The 19,621-nt window shown below is 30.9% G+C and overlaps 2 protein-coding genes across 4 annotated transcripts; one reads left to right on the top strand and one right to left on the bottom strand.

The window, feature by feature from the left end:
* Positions 1–67: 67 nt before the first annotated feature.
* LOC148229294 (longitudinals lacking protein-like) lies at positions 68–3,541 on the bottom strand. Of its 2 annotated transcripts, none has more exons than XM_088196474.1 (2): positions 1,605–3,541; positions 68–1,372 (listed from the first exon to the last, which is right to left on the bottom strand). In XM_088196474.1, the coding sequence occupies exon 2, from the start codon at positions 642–644 to the stop codon at positions 210–212; it is 435 nt and encodes a 144-aa protein (XP_088052600.1). In that variant the 5' UTR covers positions 645–1,372; positions 1,605–3,541; the 3' UTR covers positions 68–209. The 2 variants fall into 2 exon arrangements, with proteins under 2 accessions (XP_088052600.1, XP_088052601.1); XM_088196475.1 differs by lacking the exon at positions 1,605–3,541 and having other exon boundaries at positions 181–419; positions 477–680.
* On the top strand, positions 3,237–18,398 carry Pgant5 (polypeptide N-acetylgalactosaminyltransferase 5). Of its 2 annotated transcripts, none has more exons than XM_088196473.1 (12): positions 3,237–3,644; positions 6,633–6,837; positions 6,902–7,031; positions 7,106–7,272; positions 7,337–7,501; positions 9,052–9,205; positions 9,430–9,607; positions 9,801–9,981; positions 13,515–13,654; positions 14,279–14,512; positions 14,582–14,799; positions 16,443–18,398. In XM_088196473.1, exons 1-11 carry the CDS (start codon positions 3,498–3,500, stop codon positions 14,765–14,767), a joined length of 1,887 nt encoding a protein of 628 aa, XP_088052599.1. In that variant the 5' UTR covers positions 3,237–3,497; the 3' UTR covers positions 14,768–14,799; positions 16,443–18,398. The 2 variants fall into 2 exon arrangements, with proteins under 2 accessions (XP_088052599.1, XP_088052598.1); XM_088196472.1 differs by having other exon boundaries at positions 3,266–3,668.
* Positions 18,399–19,621: the final 1,223 nt, after the last annotated feature.

Here is a 19,621-nt window from a genome sequence, read left to right as displayed (position 1 = left end):
TTCGCCTGAAAATATTAATCATAAGTTATTTTCTATTCGTTAAAAAATATAAAATTGTAAAAAATACTCGCCTTACTTTCGTCACGCATTATGTCATTATGTTCAATTCCGGATATTATAACAGGAGATGGAAACGGTGGTAAGAAATCTTGGAATGAAAAAAACTGTTTCTGACGACACTATATTTTTTAGGATTAATAAATTGATGTTTACAAGTAATAACCAAGGTTACCGTCGTTTTCTAATTTAAACTCGGAGAGCCCTTTGATTTTGAAGAGCTTCGCAGCGGCTACCACCTCTCTGGCGTCGATGTTGGTGAACGAAGTTTTACCGAAATATATGAACTCGACTAGTGACGATATGACGACGAACTTCGTATGGAGTACAACGACGCATTCTTTGATGTTTTTCAGATACTCCTGGATGAACGTGTCAGTGATTGATCGTGCAATTCGGATACAAAGTGCAATTATTACCTTGAAGTATGTGCTCTTTGCCATCAGCACCAGCTTGTGCACCCTGATGGATCGGTCTCTGTTGGTTAGCGTGATGTCCACAGAATTTTGATCTTTTAAAAGTTGTCCAAAATCGTACAAGAACTCTTCGCCGTAATCTTCTAGCTCCACCCTGTACGAGACCACCATTTTTGCCGTTTGACTTTCTTAGAAGCGTTTTCGAAAATGGCCGCTTTGAAATACGTCAGAAAATGCTGCCAGTCGATAAATAAAAAAAACTGGCCAATTTTCGAAAAACTTACAATTCGCAAACAAATGCAAAATAAAATAATTCAATTTAATTATTAGACTTCCCATATTTGGCGTTAAATGCTAAATTTGTTTTATCAACCCGAATTTAGAGTCTACTGCTACTCACTTATATAAGTTCAATTGGAAATCATGATCTCAACATTTCTCATTATTTTACAGAATACGTAAAAACACACAACGTTTATAGCTACAAGTCAACAGCTGAATTTCTTATTCGTGACTTATCATCCCTTCAAGTTAAACGATCATTTTAAATTTTCGATAGTTGTAATTGTAAGTTGCTTCAATTACAGTAGTAATAATTGCTGTTCGACTGAGGTCTTGAAATGTCCCGTTTTAATACTTTTCCTAAAATTACAGTACTATTCTGTTTTGTTCAATTCGTACTAAGTTAGAGCACTAAACGCCACAGTGCCTATTTTCCCCCCAAAGCTTTATACAAAAGGAGTTTATACTAAATAGTCGTATTGCATCGCAAGTAGAAGAAAATTGCACCTTACATACGCTTCTATATATTGTTCAATCGGCTTTGAAGCCAGTGACTAATACCAATACCTAAAAGATCTGGATTCAAATCCCACGTAGAACAGAATGTTTTTCAATTTCTATCGCGTTTATGCGATCGGAATTAGTGATTATTACATAATTATAATTCCGATCGACCATCGCAGGTTAGGTTTTCCTAATTTCACGGATGAAAATCGTGATGAATAATTAAAATAAAATCGAGGTAAACCGTGCATAGTTACATCTATTGATTGTAAGCTGTAATAATAATTAATAATATAACTATTTAATCACTGATTTACAGACATTGATTGCAATCTGATGTCTCACTACTAACTTAGTAGTTGTTGATTTTTGTTGTAACCGTTGTAACGCACCGGACTAACGCCTGGCATGTTGCGATGAAAGATTTAAAATAACTAAATACATGCACGTATGCACAAAGATATGAGACAGTATGGCGCTTGCTGATTAGTTGCAAACAAAAATATTTATACATTTTGGTGACGGGCGGCAATTACGCACAGATTGGGCCGCTGCAGTAGTATTTTACTGAGTTTATAATAATGTATATGTTTGTTATGGAATTATATGCAAGTGAACGGTGGACGAGCCGCCACAAGTCGTTATCATCTCGCCAAGATCCACCAAAAAAATTTGTTGCCCTTCGCCGCCGTCACATTAGTCTTATCAGAGTGCCGCTAAGTTTTGGCCATAATAAATGAATAAATAAATAGACCCCTCGCAAAAGCCCTAAAGAATTAAGAGTTTTAATAAAATATAAATGTTCTTAATAAAACACTAATGAATAAAAAATTACTACAATCACGAAAATCAGTAAATTGATCACAATATTCATTCGAACTCCAAAATACAGATATATTAGTACTGTCCCTAACAATTTAGTTACCTGTTGGATTAGGATATTGCTGATGCTTTCGCTGAGTATTTTTCTTCGTCTATGATGAATCATCTTTAGCTCCCGATCGCAATGGAGACGACCTAACTTCATAATCTAGTTGGTCGTCCGTTTTGTCCATAAATGAAGTTGCCATTTTCGACATAAAGTATGATTTTGAGAAACGCGTTGTGCCACGAGACCAAACTTAATTTTAGACTTTATACTGAAGAGCTAACAAGTTAGCTTCTTTGTTTGCTCCTAAATGACTCCTTGTTGAAAAGCAAATCCATGTCAAAAGCAATCAAATCGTGCCATTTCAATGAAAATACTTGGTTATCTAGCATTTTTATGTTATTTTTTATAGCAATATTACGACTTTCAATAAGTGAAAATTGAATAAATCACATCTTTTCAACCAATTGGAGAGTGTAAAAACAATTATCACTTCTCAGAAGTAAAAAATCCACGTCAAAAGCAATAAAATCGTGTCGGCGCTCGATACCGAGCGTTCCCACTGCAACGGCGCCAACACGATTTTATTACTTTTGACTTGTGATAAGTGGTAATTGTTTTTGCACCATCCTTTTGACCAAAATTTGGTTTAAATACACTTTGACCAATACTCTCATATCATAAGTCCGTAGTAATATCGATAAGAATAGCTATCATATTATTAAAATATAGTGTAATGCAGATGCGACGTCTGTCTGTACTTCTTCTTCCGCTTATTTCCACCTGAGAGTTGAGTTGGCTTAGTTGTATTTTGGACTAGAAAATTTGTCATAAATTTCTTGTAGGGTAAAAAAAATTTTAAGATTAAAAATTAAAAGTGAAGAATATTTATACTGATAAAACAGTGTTTAAAACGAGATTTTTATCAAGTTATTGTGAAAGTATCGATTTTTATGATATTATATCAATATTTTAAAACGAAATGAAATGTTAAATAAAACTTTTATAATGAAACATTGAATTTAGTTAGATATAATTAATTATGTTTTATTTAACTGAGCATTAAAAATGAAAAAAAATCAAATGATATATTTTTTATTCCAATTAATGAATGAAATACGAATGGTCGTATATTTGCGCGCTACGGCCGCCACGCGAAAAAAAAACAGTCGACACATCATCCGTAGAGAGAGCGAGGTGCCGTCGGCTGTCACTTTAGCGAGCGAGACGGAGTTGTCGGGTGGGAAAGTGTCGGAGCGCGTGGCGCCTCCGCCCCTCTCCGCCGCGCATCCGCATTCTGTTGACGTCCGCCGACGATGGTGCAGCTGTGATAGGGTTCTTCGTTTAGTTCGCATGAAGGAGCCGCCAACATGTTCAGGAGCAAGATCAGGATTCACACGTGCCGCATCATACTGCTCACGTCGCTGGTGTGGCTCTTGATCGACGTCATGCTCCTCATGTTCTATGCGGATTGCATCGGTAACTGGAAGTGCGACAAGAGCAAACCGTACGAGCAGGTCGGTCCGATCGGATTCTTATCGGTAATTGGTCACGAATCGGCCTTATCTTTATAACTTTACTTGCTAACCATATTCTATCCTTTCGATTGGAAACTGACCTAATTTTATTTTCATTTTCGTTTATTTGTCAATAGACAAAATCTGACACTTGCCAACTGTCATTTAATAATTGCCTATAAATATATCATATTATTTATTTCAAATCGAGCTATGAAAGTAATTGTAGAGAATTTTGATTTTGTGCAGGAAATCGGAAACCAGAATAAAGTGTTCCCAAAATTTTATCCACTTATTAATATTGTCTCGAGCTTAATTTAATTAATTCTACTGAGGAAGACATATATTTTTAATCGTCTTGATCCTTGTGACTCTACCAATTTGGCGTTTCTCTCTTCGTATTCATTTAATTCGTTTGATGGAATAACTAATAATTTCAACCAAATCATAGACGTCAAATTCAATCAAAGCAGACTGAGATTTCAAATGTATAGTCACTAGTTAAACAGCATCTAACTTTCTGTGAAACGTTAAGCAAAGAAAAAACTTCTAAACGTTATTTAAAAATTATAAATTTGTTCGAAAAAAAGTTAGTTTCTTTGCAAGATTTTACCAAATCCACACTGTTACAATTTAAACTATATAGTTGCTATTTTCACGCAAAAGAAGTGCTTAAAATCAATGTTTTTCTCCTTATAAGATAAATCTAGAACTGTATCAGCAATAATAAAAAATATTAACACTTTATATTTTGGTCGCCATTTTTTTATGAAAATATAATCGTCCTAAATTCAAGATTTAGATTTTATTGTAAAATATTCTCTTTTAACATATTCGAGGATCATTTTCATTGTTTTATTTTGTATAAATGACGCATATTTGCGTCATCAGCTCTTAACGCTATTGTTTATTTCCTATATAAAACCGTGACAAATTATGCATTTTTTAAAATAGAGTTAAATCAAAATTGAAGCACATCTTAGCTTTCTCTTTCACCTACGTGCCACATATATGCTGGTCTATTCTTTCCAATAGCGTGTAAGCAAACTGGTGTAATAGTTATTCATAAACTGGATACGAACCTTACACTTTTTTCTAATTATCGGTCTGTAACTACTGCCCATCACGAACAAATATACTACTACTCGAAAACATTATTAATAATAAAATCTTGCTCAGTGAATAGTTCGGATTTAGATGTTACTTGCGAATTCAGAACCATATCCTCAGAGGCTTTCACTGGAGAATATCCCAGGGGCGTCATTTAAAGGGGAGGACCTTGAATTGACCAGAAAAATGAATCTCCGTACATGTACGGTGGTCCATCTTTCACTGTTTTGAGGTACCCCAGATAGTTATATATTTACATATATAACTAAGAAAATAATAGATAAAAAATATGATATTTATATAATATTTTTTTAAATGTAATTTAATGTAAAAGATTTCTATAAATATATTTTAACACCAATAAATTAAAGAGTACGAAATAAATTAACATAATAATAAATATTTTATGTTATATTTATAAAAAATATTTTGTCTCTGAATTGATATAACAAATCCACAGATGCTGAATAATATATAAAAAATATGTAAAATAAATTAACGAAATTTAATAATAGACAAGTGTTGAAATAAATTATTAAAACATACGAGTAAAATAAATCAAAACAATAAAACGTTATGAGTCACTGTTTTTTTTAGTAGTTACTACAAATGCAATATAAAATAATAATAAATAAATAACAGAAATAATGATGGAATAATACGTAAAATTAACTCAATCCCAGGAGTATACTAACAAATTAACAAATGTGGATAAATTAACTTCTCAAAAGATTAATGAAATCGAAATCATAAAAAATGACAACTGGTCAACTTTTGCCCTTACCATAGAAAAAGCTAAAATGATCTCCCTAATTCTAAACCATAAATTCTTGGGTTATCCCTAAAAAAAATCTAAAAATAAAGTCCAAAATCGATCCCAAAAATATTTTTTCGCATCTAAACTGCACAAACAATATGCCAATAGCGATTATATGCTTCTATAAAAATGATTCGACAAATAGTCACTGCAAATCTCAGGAAGAGTGTCTCATATTAGATTTTAAATTTTCGTGGAATTAAATATGAATTTTTAATTCATGAATCTATAATAAAAATGCAATTTCGTATGCTTCTCTGGTTTGGGAATACATAATTAACAATCTTAAGTACTCAATAAAATTTCAATCCTAGCCAAATATTTCATTAAGAATCGTGTCAAATTCTCCATGGTTTCGCAACTCAATACTACACCATGACTTCGCCTACCAAAAACTTCATCTCTTCAAGGCAATAGCGTAAACATAACTGCTCTTAAAAGGTACTTCTTCAAATATTGTAATAAATAATTGCAAATCATATTGATGAAGAATGCTTTCCAAGTCGAATCTCGATTAAACTTGCAACTGATTCAAAACAAGGACAAAGATCGCACTGAATATACAAATTAATAAATCTTTCTTATTAATGATTTTGTAAAATACATATAAAAAAAATTGTGAAGCAAAATAATGTTGATAATTTTTTAATCACAACTATTGTTCTTTGAATGCAATTAAAACTATTGTATTATGTATATATTTAACAACCAGCTAATCGATTCAGGCATGATAAAATAAAATCTCGATAGAAACACATGTTTCTAAAAAAATATATATGTTTCTAGTGTTACTCTTTTCAAATCAATTCTTTGTTTGCTCGTTTTCTTAGTTTGATGATCTTGTATGGCATTAACAATAGAGGTCACTTTGCGTCAACACACTTGACAAACACTGATACACTTTTAGCTTTTACAGTTCAAAGAAATGCTTTCATTGTTCACGTTCATACAACACCTGCTCAAACTCAAACTAAAAACACAAACACAGTCAATGATCCGTTAAACTTTCATTGTATGCCGTCGACCGAGATCTTTTGAATATGCAAAACATTCAATTTTAGCCGGCCGTACATAACGAGAAGCTGATCGGCGACAACAGTTTCGAGGAGCACGTAAATTCAAAAAAGAAATCTTTGATAGTCGGCAAAAAATATCTGTTTAACGAAGAGAGCATAAATCAGTTGGTGGCATACGTTCCGTCGCATCTGAAACGGTGGAAACCAGCTCCTGTGGTGCTGGAGCATCCTGGATTCGCCGGGGAAATGGGTAAATTATTAAATTGCCCATAATCAAAATTATAGATAATTAATTCATTTGAAAACGTTCACAGGAAGAGCAGTACACATCCCACCGGAGAAAGAAGCTCTCATGAAGGAGAAGTTCAAAGAAAATCAATTCAATTTAATGGCTAGTGATATGATCTCACTGAATAGATCTTTAACTGATGTGCGAATGGACGGGTACGATAATCTATATTAATAAAGCTCCTGAAATTATTTTTTTATACAGCATCTAATTTTTTTTTTTAATATAGATGCAAGAATAAAGTATATCCTCAACTCTTACCGACCACTAGTATAGTTATAGTCTTCCATAATGAAGCCTGGACCACCTTATTAAGAACGGTCTGGAGTGTCATAAACCGATCTCCGAGACCGTTGTTAAAAGAGATCATTCTCGTAGACGACGCCAGTGAAAAAGGTTAATTTAATTTACCATAAACCAATATGTAGAGTGTATTTTAATACTTTATTTTATGGTATAGCTCATCTCGGAAGACAGTTGGAAGATTACGTCAGCAGTTTACCGGTTCCGACGCATGTTTACAGAACTGAGAAAAGATCCGGACTCATCAGAGCTAGACTTTTGGGCGCTAAACATGTCACCGGCGATGTTATAACATTCCTCGACGCCCATTGTGAATGCACAGGTTGAGTTGATTCATTAATTTTAGTCATTGATTTGAATCGAATTCATTGAGCAATTGATACTAGGAAGTATTGGGCAATACTATATTTTCATTGTTAACTTTTTGTTGTGTCGAAATTTTACTAACAATAAATGATTATTATTAGGTGAATCAATTATTGTCAATAATGTTTTGTTTCTGATATATAAATTTATGTGTAATGCATAAAATTACCTTGATATTGAAATGGGTGTGGTAATTTTTAATATGAATGAAAATATTTAATGGATAGCGAACATGAGTTATCACCGCAAACATTTCTCCAATTATTTTTTATCTACATATGTATGTGCTCACATAAAATTTTAAAATTCCGACCATAAAGTGAATATAATTAACCCATTTTTTTGTTATCATATTTAACATTTTTTAACACATACTAATAAATCAATCGGTAAAGTTTTTTGCCACAAGTATAAAATAACTTTATATATATACACAGAATTACTGATTGTTTTCGAATCAAGTCTTGATTTTTAAATATTAATTATGAGTTTTTGAAAATGAAAACTCATTTCTAATGATTTTTCGGTTTTCATTCAGCTTCAAGTTATTGATTTTTAAATTTTATAAATGTTTTTACTTGTATTAAAAAAATATTTTCTACCATAATTTATAACATTTTATTCCTTCTTTTGTAATAATTGATACAATAATATTATATAATTAATAAAAGTTATAATAATTATAACTAGAAGTATATACAGTCGACTCCCTAATAACACGGTAAATTGGGGATGTGCTATTACTTTATGTGTGAGCGAGACAAAGGGAGTATATCTCACCATACGCACCTGATTTGTACATACATATTGTAAAAAATTGTATGAGTGTTTTCTAGTCCCCCAACTACACGTCCTCAATTTACCGTGTTATTGGGGGGTCTACTATAATATATGATAATATAATTTATTAAACGAAACAAATTTATAGTTACCGCTAATTATTAAAATTTCTTTCAATGTAATTTCATTTAAATTATTTCTATTGCACGTAGAATAAACTATAAACCAGAGAACACTAACTTGTGCTGCTGGAGCTCCTAAAAAACCACTGCAATTTTGTATAAATGAGGATTTGTATTTTTATTTTCCTCCCAAAATTCTATAATATTTTTTTCTGTCTAATCTTGTACATGATTAAAGTTATTCAATATAAATTCAATGTCCACATCTGTAGAAATAGGGAATATATTTGTCTATTGGCAATTCTTTACTTCTTAAAAAATACTCTAAATCGGCTACATTTTCATTGGATGTTTTACTGGAGGATTGTGATTGAAATTGATTTCTCTAAAAATTATAATTTGTTCCGATAATGTTCCGAATAAACCAATATATTTTTTCGGTTCAGTTCCGGTTCTAAGCTCTGGTTTTAACAATTTTTTTGTTTTAAATGTTGTGATTTATTTGAGAAATAGTCGAAAGCGACGAATGGACTAGTAATGTGCTAATTTATTCTAATACTAAACTACTTTCTATTGTACTAAATTTGATTTGTTTTTTCAATAGAGGGCTGGTTAGAGCCTCTTCTTGCAAGGATTGTCGAAGACAGAACCACCGTCGTTTGTCCAATCATCGACGTCATATCTGATGAAACGTTCGAGTATATAACAGCTTCTGATATGACATGGGGCGGTTTTAACTGGAAATTGAACTTTAGATGGTACATAATATGTTATCTATTTTTTTAAATATATCCCAAGTTAATAATCTATAATATTCATTATTTTTATTTACTTTTGTCAATTCTCAAAAACTATTTTTTTGTTTATTTACCCCACAATTTCCTTATTTTGCACGGGAGTCCGGTTAACTTTTTTGTCAGTTTATTCAGAGGCATGTTTATTTATGTATCAGTATAAAATTATTATTATATTATATTTTTAGGTATCGTGTACCCGAACGAGAGATGGCCAGACGAGGCGGCGATCGGACGGCTCCGTTAAGATCGCCGACCATGGCCGGTGGATTATTTGCCATCGATAAGGAATACTTTTATAAAGTAGGTTCTTACGACGAAGGCATGGACATATGGGGCGGTGAAAACTTAGAAATGAGCTTCAGGGTATGCATCTTATTTTTTTTAATGCTTACTTTTACAATCCTATTTACGTACATCGTCAGCCTAGTTCTATTCCACATTTTTGTAACTTATACTCATTTACGGTAATTGGACTAGGATGATGATTTATGTTATTATTATTATTATTTCAATGTAATATATATCTAAATGTGTGGCCATTATGACGACGGCGTAGGTGTGGCAGTGCGGCGGTATACTCGAAATTATACCGTGCTCGCACGTCGGACACGTATTCAGAGACAAGTCTCCGTACACTTTCCCCGGAGGAGTCAGTCGAATCGTATTGCATAACGCTGCGCGTGTTGCCGAAGTTTGGATGGACGAATGGAGAGATTTCTATTACGCCATGAATCCAGGTTGGACACGTGAAACTAACCGAACGGCATCATTAAGATTTAATAACACATCTTAACGATTAAGCAAAAAAACAACAACAGTTCCCAGCTGATCATTTGTGTTTCATATTTTTAACCAACTAACTCAGTGCTGGATTGATTCGTCTAATGCGATTCAATCCAGGATTGACATGTACTAATCAAATTCGCTTTCGAAGCTTTAATCATACAATCATCATTTTTAACATCAGCTTATACATTTTATAACAAAGAATACATGAATTTATAACGGATGCATGCGGATAGTCAAGATATAGGAGCCGTTTGCATCAATCGTTTGCTTTTAAACCCTTTCACCACGGATGGCTTCTATAGAAGTCATCAAGAAAATCGCCAGTACTCATCAGGCACCTAAAGGTACCATAAACATTTGAGCCTAATATGGTTATTTAGTATAATTTAAGGCTGTAAATCACTTGAATTTATTGAACCATAATATTATTTAAATATATGGCATGAATAGGTGCCCCCCATATATTAAAAATTTAGAAATGGCGTGCAAAAATATTAGCCGCGGTGAAAGGGTTAATGTTACGCATTTAATTTGAGACGCCTGAAGCAGTTTTGTTATTAATAATGATGTTTAAAACAGATGGTTATATATTGCGATTAATACAGGGCGGACCAATTGCTATTTAAATAATTATAATTTTTTGAATCAATGTTAGATATTTTACTAAATATACATATATATGAAGAAATTTTTTAGTTGTACGTTACAACAAATGCAGACTTGTCCTAAAATATATTTTTATTTAACTTTATTTACATACTTAATTTTTTGTATTGGATCATCCTGTATATTAAAAAATGGAAACAAACGTAGATGTCATAGTCACAGTTCTCATTATAACACATTTTTTTAGCTATTATTTTAGAGGTTCCATGGCATAATAGAAACAATAACAACTAATAACATTTTTTCTTATGATTTTGACTAATTATAGTGTATTAACGTATTCTTACTAATCAATAATAATACATATAATAGATTAACCTAACATTTTTTTATACCATTAGTAATAACCATTCATCCATCCAAATCAACTGAACAATAAGGATTCAAGGATTGTGTGTAGTGTTTACTATTAATAATTAATTCACATTTTTACACTAATGCTCACATGTTTAGTTAACAATAATAGTGATATTAACAAAAAGTGTATTTGTAAGGTGACAGACAGTTAAATTGGACATGCTCTCTTTTACATCATAATTTTTTAGCTGTAAATTAACAAACACCTCTCTACTGACACATGACGTCACTCTTATTGAAGTTTAAGATTTTGACCGTATGTATTTGCAATTTTGCTGTTCAATCCACTCCAACAAAACTTTATAATAAAATATATTAACCCTTTGGCTTTTGCCACTTTATCGATAATTACCGTAACCGATGTCATCATTGAAGAAAGAACCACATTCATATTTTTAATGGGCTATAGAATATTTGCTTTAACCCTTTAAACGCCAGCGACTTTTTAGTGAGTCACTTCACGCGTATGTATCTCTTTATTTTAATAAATAGAAAATATTTGGTTTACTGAATAATGAAGCTAGTATAATAATCTTTAATAATTAATAGAAAATATTTTTTAAATAATTCGTGAACTTCTTTTAAAAAATGAATTTGTTTAAAAAAATAATCATCAAAGTACCCACCGGTGAGTCGCTGGCGTTCAAGTGGCTAAGAGTAAATAATATATTTTTTATTATGTATTACATCGATATTTATATAGTACTCTTATAAGACTGCAACCAAAGAGTTCCCCTCTATTTTTTTCGTTTCTTTTAATATGATATACAAACAAATGTTTATCATTAAAGGACGGAATAGCACAGTTCGATAGCACCACTCGAATTTTTATTTATAAAAAATGCACTATTATTTAAACAAGTCGGCCTCAGCTACAATGGCATCTATTAAATATAAATTATATTACACATAATAATTTATAATTAATAATATAGATATCACTGATTTCCAGACTCTCAGTCTGGTGGTTAATAATTACTTGTACATATTTACCCCGTTGTAACGTATTGGGCTTACGCCTGTCAGATACAATGGAAGATTTTAAAATAAATAAATTTTGCAGTAAGTTGAACTTACAGCTTTCTTGATCAAATTTAGATATTGTAATTCACTAAGCAGATTGAAATAGTATATGGAAAATAAACAATAATAATTTATCCGTTTACGATCCCAAAACTTTTTAAAAAAAAATTGGTTGACATGCAGAATCTCATGAAATTTTCTGGAAGTGATGTGCACTTCATAATAGCTCTTCCAAATGCTAACATTTTTTTTTTTCTACGGTAGCAATATTTTCTTTGTTAACTGTTGCGCTCAATGTATTTAAGTTCATTCTACCATTTTTTAAATCAATCAATTAAGTAGTATATGATACTTTTCGATTTATAGACTCACCAAGAACAGATTACAAACACTAAATAATTTTTAGTCTTGAAAAAAATGAAAATGAACTTTTTGTAAATTAACTGCATCTTCCATAGCTTTAAATTGAATTGAGAAAACTGAACTTAATCAAATCCTAATTTATTTCGTCTACGAATTGAATATCAAACTTCATAGAGCTTCGTAAACATCGTTATTACATCAAAAGTGGAAAGAAGTATGAGAGTGGGAGAGCATGTGAATTTTTCTCATAAGTCACGGTAAAGCGGAATGATTATAAAATAAGTTATTTGCAAAATGTCATCACCAGTTTACAAATAACTATTTTTGATCGTCAGTAGACTAGTTATAATATTAACTTCGTACATTAGTTTTAATGATATACAATATATACCTAACTTGACAGCAATACTAACCCAATATTGTGTTGTTTCTTGCCGTGTTTCGCTTTTGTGTTGTGGCATGTGATCGATTCGGGGGGCCACAGGTGTGGATGTGCGGGGGCACCCTGGAGATTGCGCCATGCTCGCATGTGGGGCACGTTTTTAGAAAGTCGACACCATACTCGTTCCCCGGGGGGACCAGCCGCATTGTTAATCACAATAATGCACGTCTCGCTGAAGTATGGCTTGACTCGTGGAAGAATTTCTACTACAGTATCAACCCAGGTTCATTGTACTAATCCTATTTTTTAAATTGCGCACTAAACATTCATACCATTTTGGTCATTTTCATTCTCATTAAATATATTCGAGGGGCACGCCAGAAAAACGTTATATTCAAATCGAATATTCAATTAAATTCAACTTGTATTTAAAATAATAAATATTAATTTTTCTGGCGTACTCTGTGTTATTATAGAATCATCAAAAGTAACATAACTAATGACTAAATTATTAATTAATAAATTATTAACTTTAGAATTTTAAGCATAAAAGTGGTAGTGATTTTAATTTGCGTATTCATAGTTGCAATCATTGGCATTAACATTGTTTTAATACTATTTATATTTACACATATTTATATTTCTTACTGTATGGTTATGCTAATCTTTTTTAACTTTTTTATAACCTAGGTGCTAGAATGGTACCTGTCGGTAATATAACTGAGCGTAAAGATCTCAGAGATAAATTAAAATGCAAAAGTTTCCGATGGTACTTAGAGAATGTATATCCAGAGAGTCAGATGCCTTTGGATTATTATTACCTTGGCGACGTGAGTATAATTTATTTTAAAACTATTTTTCGCACCCGTCTCATTTTTATATCTATTTAATATTGAGTTTTTGATACCTTTTTATTACTATTGTTATTTCAAAAAAATAAATATGGCCACTCAAGAACATTTCCTCAATTAAATAACAGCATTCTTTCGCACAGTTTTGTTCGACTCAAATTCCTCAACAGCATAATAAGGCTACCAACTTCCAGAATTAGTCTTATGTTGTGGTAATAAACTATATAGTTGATAAAATTTTTGTCGCCTGTCAATTGAATAAAATTAATGTGTTGCCTCTGACATAATTAATTACACTGCTTAACTATTTTCTTAAATTTAATTATAATGCGTGAGTGTCTTCTTTATTGACCACCAAGGCTTAAAGTTATCAGAGGTCTAAACTTGTAAGATAATTTAATTAAGACGACATTTTATAAGTCGCACCAGCTTAATCTCTATATTTATATTCGATTTACCTTTTGAAACAATCTGAAAGAATAGTCATATGTAATTTACAACCTCCGCCGAGTCGTTCTAAAACACTTGCACATTAACTCTGATTATATATTTTATAGAGCATTAACTCGATGCAATGTTTACTATATATGTTCATAATTTCAGATAAGAAACGTACAAACGCAGAACTGCTTAGACACAATGGGCCATAAATCTGGCGAAAACGTTGGCATATCATACTGTCACGAATTAGGCGGAAATCAAGTGTTTGCTTACACAAAACGACAACAAATCATGTCGGACGATAATTGCCTTGACGCTGCTAGTCCTCAAGGTCCCGTAAAGCTCGTGAGATGTCACGGCATGGGTGGCAATCAAGCCTGGAACTATGAAACAGTTGTGAGTGCCATATATATAAATCAACACTTAATATAATCGTGTGTTTTAATATCGTTTTAATTGCTCTAGGCGAAAACAATCAAACACAGCAACACAGGGTCTTGTCTACAGAGACCCGATTCATCAGACACGCAAACGCCAGTGCTGAAACCGTGCACGGGTGGTCCCGGCCAACAGTGGCTTATGGACACCAAGTTCAAGTGGCAAGCGGACGGAGGCCACGCGCCAGTCCATCACAACGGACACGGCAGCTAGTCACATCCGATTCGATCACCGAACAGTTATCTGTTAGTATTATTTTTTCTATAAACTAATAGCCCTGTGTCACTACATGTGTCGATGCTTACCCTTCAAAAAAATCAATCACATGTCACTGATTCTTGGAAGTTAATAGACTAGAATTCATACAGAATTATAGAGCAAATGATGAAGAAAATCTATTGTTTTTTCTCTTCAATCTGATGCATCTTAATAAAAATTTATCAAATCCAGACGAGCATAACAATCTTTCTGTAATATCGCTTGTTATAATCTTAATTACTTTATATGCTTTCATCAAATTAAAACAGTTAAGTATAACTCAATAACAATGTACGATAAGATAACTTGTTTTATATGTACAACTTGCAAATTTCACACTAATTTCAGCTGAAATCAGTGTGAAATTTGTTGCTCTTTTTCGTCTTTATTTGAAAGCTTTGACAAACTTTTAAACATATTTTATTTTTTATTAACACTTATAGGCCTTGAACTTTCGCAGAGACAAATTAGCAAACGCCAAAAGTATTGTTATTAATTTGCGAAAAAGCATAAACTAATATTGCTACAACACAAAAAGTTAATATTTTTATCTGAAAATTTAACTGGATATTCAATAAATTATCTATTTTCGTTTTGTCGTATTATACAAAGGTTACAGTATATCTTTTTTTAGTATCGTTAAACGATAATAAAGTGGACCTTTCCAACATTGTTTCGTTTATCGAACGAATTCTGCGAATTTCGGTCATAGTAGACCCGGCTAATAAACATTCTGTTCACTAGTGTTTTTCAAAAATGTAAAAATATTTTTTTGTTGATAAGAAGCTTATCACATTTCGAAAAAAAAATAAAGGCGCATAAAATATTGAGAGAGAAAATGACTACCTTTGTTGCTCAAGTATACAAAATGTTTCATTATAAGATTTTTTTCAAATTTCATTTAAGAAATTTTCAGAAATGTATGAATTATTTTATGAGGCTTTTGGGACAATAACGCCAGAAATATGGAAAAAATGTGTTGAGCATGTTAAGGATAAGGTTGAAATTTATATGTGAGAATTAGATAATATGATAGAATTAAATATTCAGTCATTTTTATTAATGTAAACTAGAATTGATTCCTCAAATCGATTTTATTTGCTTTTTTTCAATAAGTAGTTTTATATTTAGTATTTAAAATATGATTTATTTATAATCCTTGCCTTTAGTATTAGTTTTTACGTGTTTTATAATTGTATATGTGCATTTGTTATTGTCGACTGACTGTTGGAAAAAATAGACTATAGATGTCACATGTGTAATACTAAGAAATTTATAATAATGTGTATTTTGCTATAAAACCGAACAGATAAATTTAAAATGCAAGGAAAATAATATAATTTAATTTAAATGACACTCAAACAGTCACTGTGCTTAATTTATAATTCGTTGTGTTTGATTAATTGTTCTTAGATATAGTTTAATTATTTATACTCTTTTGTGATTTGATATAAATTTTTATATTTTTTTTGGTAAGTTCTTTTGTCTTTTATCGAAAGTACAAATTTTAAGCCATACTATAAAATACTTTGATTCAAATTTTAAATTTCCAGCATTTTTATATAAACTATGTTCTCATGCGCTTCATTCTTCTGATTACCATTGTAATAATTTTCTGTTTATTTTTCAGATATCGTGTGATTCAAATATTAGTCTTCCGAAGAGTGTATATGATGAGAAAAACTAGAAGATCACTTATTTATATCATTGACGTGTACATTACCGCGAGAGAGAGAAAACAAAAAGGATATCGTGTTTTAAATTCATTACGTATTTAAGAGAATGGTGCAATTGAAGATTTATATATACATAATTTAATTATTATAAAGATAGTATAGGTTTACATAGCTTCTGATAAATTGTTAAACGAAATGCAATGCTTGCATATATGCCTGTATGATTTATGAAAGATATAATTTTATTATAAATATATTGTAAAAATCAAATTGTAGGTTATTAAAAATGCCACATTCCGAACGAACATACTACTTTTGATATTACATAATATATTACTATCTTTCATTGCAGGATTTTATCATTAATAGAAATTATAGTTTGACATTTTAATAGATATTAATATTTTTTAATACAAGATTATTTATTTATATATCTCAGATTTATTTTATTAACATTTTTTTTATTTTAAATAAACTGGATGGGTATTATAATTCCTAAAATACATATATAAACTATATAGAATTGCATATCGCTAATACTAAGTATAAAAAATATACATGATAAGTTTTAGTTTTAATTATCATAATTTAAATTTAATAAAAAAAATTGTAATTTATTGTAAATTTTCAATGAAGCGTTTCTTGTCAGGGTAAACCCCGTCGGTAAAATACTTTTAACTTGTAGTTTAAGATTGTTGGTTAATAATTTTTTTTTAGATAATATTATTTCTTGTCAATTTTTATGTATTGATTTTGTGCCTTTTAATTTTTTTTATTATTATTTATATTCTAAATTGACTGCCATCTTGTACATAATATTGTGCGTTATATTCTTCTAGACAATATTGAACAAAATTAGGGATTCTTTTAGGCAAATCTAAATAAATTGATCAAAATTAAGTATTAAAGTCATTTCAGGATCATCAAAATATACATGTATGTTATTAAGTATTAGCTCTTAAGAATGGAACAGTGTACTTTTTTATATAATACATATCATTAAATCGGGTGCAATAGATTAAATTTATATATTTATGATGATATCAAATTGTTGATCATGTGATACCCGACTTGTGTTGTAAACGTTTTTTAAATATCAGACTACTCTGATTTCTTCGATCGTAAATTTAAAATCTTAAGACTGAAACAATACTTTGACGATACAAAGACGACTCGAAAGTTTCAGAGGTCGATTCAAATTTGTTGTGTATATATTATAAAATTTTATTTTCAACTCTGACTTTTGAGATCGATTCCAATATATTGTAGGCATTAAAACGATGATGTCTATATTTAACAAAAGCATTTATTGTACTTATCTGACGGCGTGGAGTCGTTAATTTTTTATATATTGTATAAATTTTATAAGCTGTGTATTCTACGAATTCGCTCTCAGCCAATCTCTTTCGCGCTAATCACAAGATTCATTATTTAACTCACGAAAAGCTGATGAGCGACTCTTGTGTATATTATACATCTAAATCAAATCTATTTTTTTATCTACAATGTATAAAAATCGTAGAATAAGACATACACAATTGCTTCTTTTTCTAGCATTTTCTTCTACACTACTTATATTTTTAAATGTATCGTCTCAAATTATATCTATTTTGACGATGTTAACGAAAGTGCAAATGGCGTAATAAGCATTTACCTCTATACACGTGCCTCAAACTTAAATCAATAATTTCGCTTCTTAAAAGTAACACGTACAAATTACTATAACATTTTTTTTTATTTTGAAATTATATCCTGACGAAAATTTGACAATAAATTTTTGTGTCATCTATTGCGTTTTATGAATTTTCATTCCATTTTTAATATGATGTTTATTAGCAACGTTAACATTATTGTTTTGTTGTAGTCACAATATGAAGATTAGACAAAATAAATTGTTACGACTGATTTGATACTGTTATTTTATTACCTTGATAATTTTTTTCTTCTACCCTATCCTATAAACCAGCGCTTCCTAATTACTTTCATGTCACGGCCCCCTAAATCTAAAAGAATTAATTCCCGGCCTCTAAACATTTTTTTTCTAGTTAAAGGGTTTATTTTGCAGTAATTATTACAATTATAATATGCAATATTCCTGCGCATGTGCTTACATCATCTTCTCTGTGTATATAAATATGTTTTATATAATGTGTTATTATTTAACAGACTTAAATATATACATTCCCTAAATATGTAATGTGGAAAAATATTTGTACTTTCTAATGAATATTTTCGCAGCCCACGCGAGAAATCCTACGAAAATTCCCCCCAGGGGGCCACGACCCCCAATTTGGTAAGCACTGTTTTAAACAATATATATTGTGGTCCGTAAAAAATCTATGAAATACTCTATAATTTATATTATATGTACTGAACAGAAGTTCATAAAAAGGTTTCCCTTGGTGTTGGAACCAATTATGTTAGTGAATAAAAATTTAATTAGAATAAGGAAAAGAATTCTCTTAGCAGAATTAATTTATATTTTATACTGCCAGCACATATGTATATGTGTTTTGAATGAAAGAAACATTCATCAATCATGGCGAATTTTAAATCGATTTGCATTTAAATGGGTAATTCAGGATCGTTGTCTTAATTACTTTTATGTGTTCAATGCCTTTATAACCATGCTCTATTGCACACTATGTATCTAAGTTATTCAGCAACATATCAAACCTACAACCTTGAGGGTTATTTTGTGCTGAGAAAGGATAATTGTTTTTTGTGCTTTCCTTTTGGTCAAAATCCGGGTTAGATGAGCTTTATTCGATTTCCACTTACGCTCATTACCGACCGTTCCCATTACGACAGCGCCGACACGATTTTATAGCTTTTGACGTAAATTTTTGACTTCTGAGAAGTGATAATTATTTTACGCACTCCTATTGACCAAAATTCTGTTTGAATATACTTTGACTAACACTCTTATATCAGAAGTCCATAGTAATATCGGTAAGGAGAGTTATGATATTTTTAAAACGTACTATATCTAAATCTAGACAAACTAAGAAGCAATATGTAACGTGTCTGTATTTCTTCGGCTTATTCTTCCCTGAGAGACGAGTTGGCTTACTTTGTATTTTGGAATTGATCTAATGAAAGTTCTAAAACTATAATTAGTTTTAGAACTTTC

The sequence above is a fragment of the Plectrocnemia conspersa genome, unplaced genomic scaffold, assembly GCF_051122295.1.
Source record: "Plectrocnemia conspersa isolate PC_06_02 unplaced genomic scaffold, ASM5112229v1 ptg000011l, whole genome shotgun sequence".
Taxonomy (NCBI): Eukaryota; Metazoa; Arthropoda; class Insecta; order Trichoptera; family Polycentropodidae; genus Plectrocnemia; species Plectrocnemia conspersa.
Note: the sequence above shows the minus strand (reverse complement) of the source record. Positions and strands in the feature narration are given on the sequence as shown.

What these genes read in the sequence shown, in the direction of transcription:
- LOC148229294 (XM_088196474.1), bottom strand. Translation starts at nt 644, where the DNA reads ATGGTGGTCTCGTACAGGGTGGAGCTAGAAGATTACGGCGAAGAGTTC.
- Pgant5 (XM_088196472.1), top strand. Translation starts at nt 3,498, where the DNA reads ATGTTCAGGAGCAAGATCAGGATTCACACGTGCCGCATCATACTGCTC. An exon ending in AGACGACGCCAGTGAAAAAG is followed by an intron (nt 7,273 to 7,336) that starts GTTAATTTAATT and finishes TTTATGGTATAG; the next exon opens with CTCATCTCGGAAGACAGTTG. An exon ending in ACTTAGAAATGAGCTTCAGG is followed by an intron (nt 9,608 to 9,800) that starts GTATGCATCTTA and finishes ACGACGGCGTAG; the next exon opens with GTGTGGCAGTGCGGCGGTAT.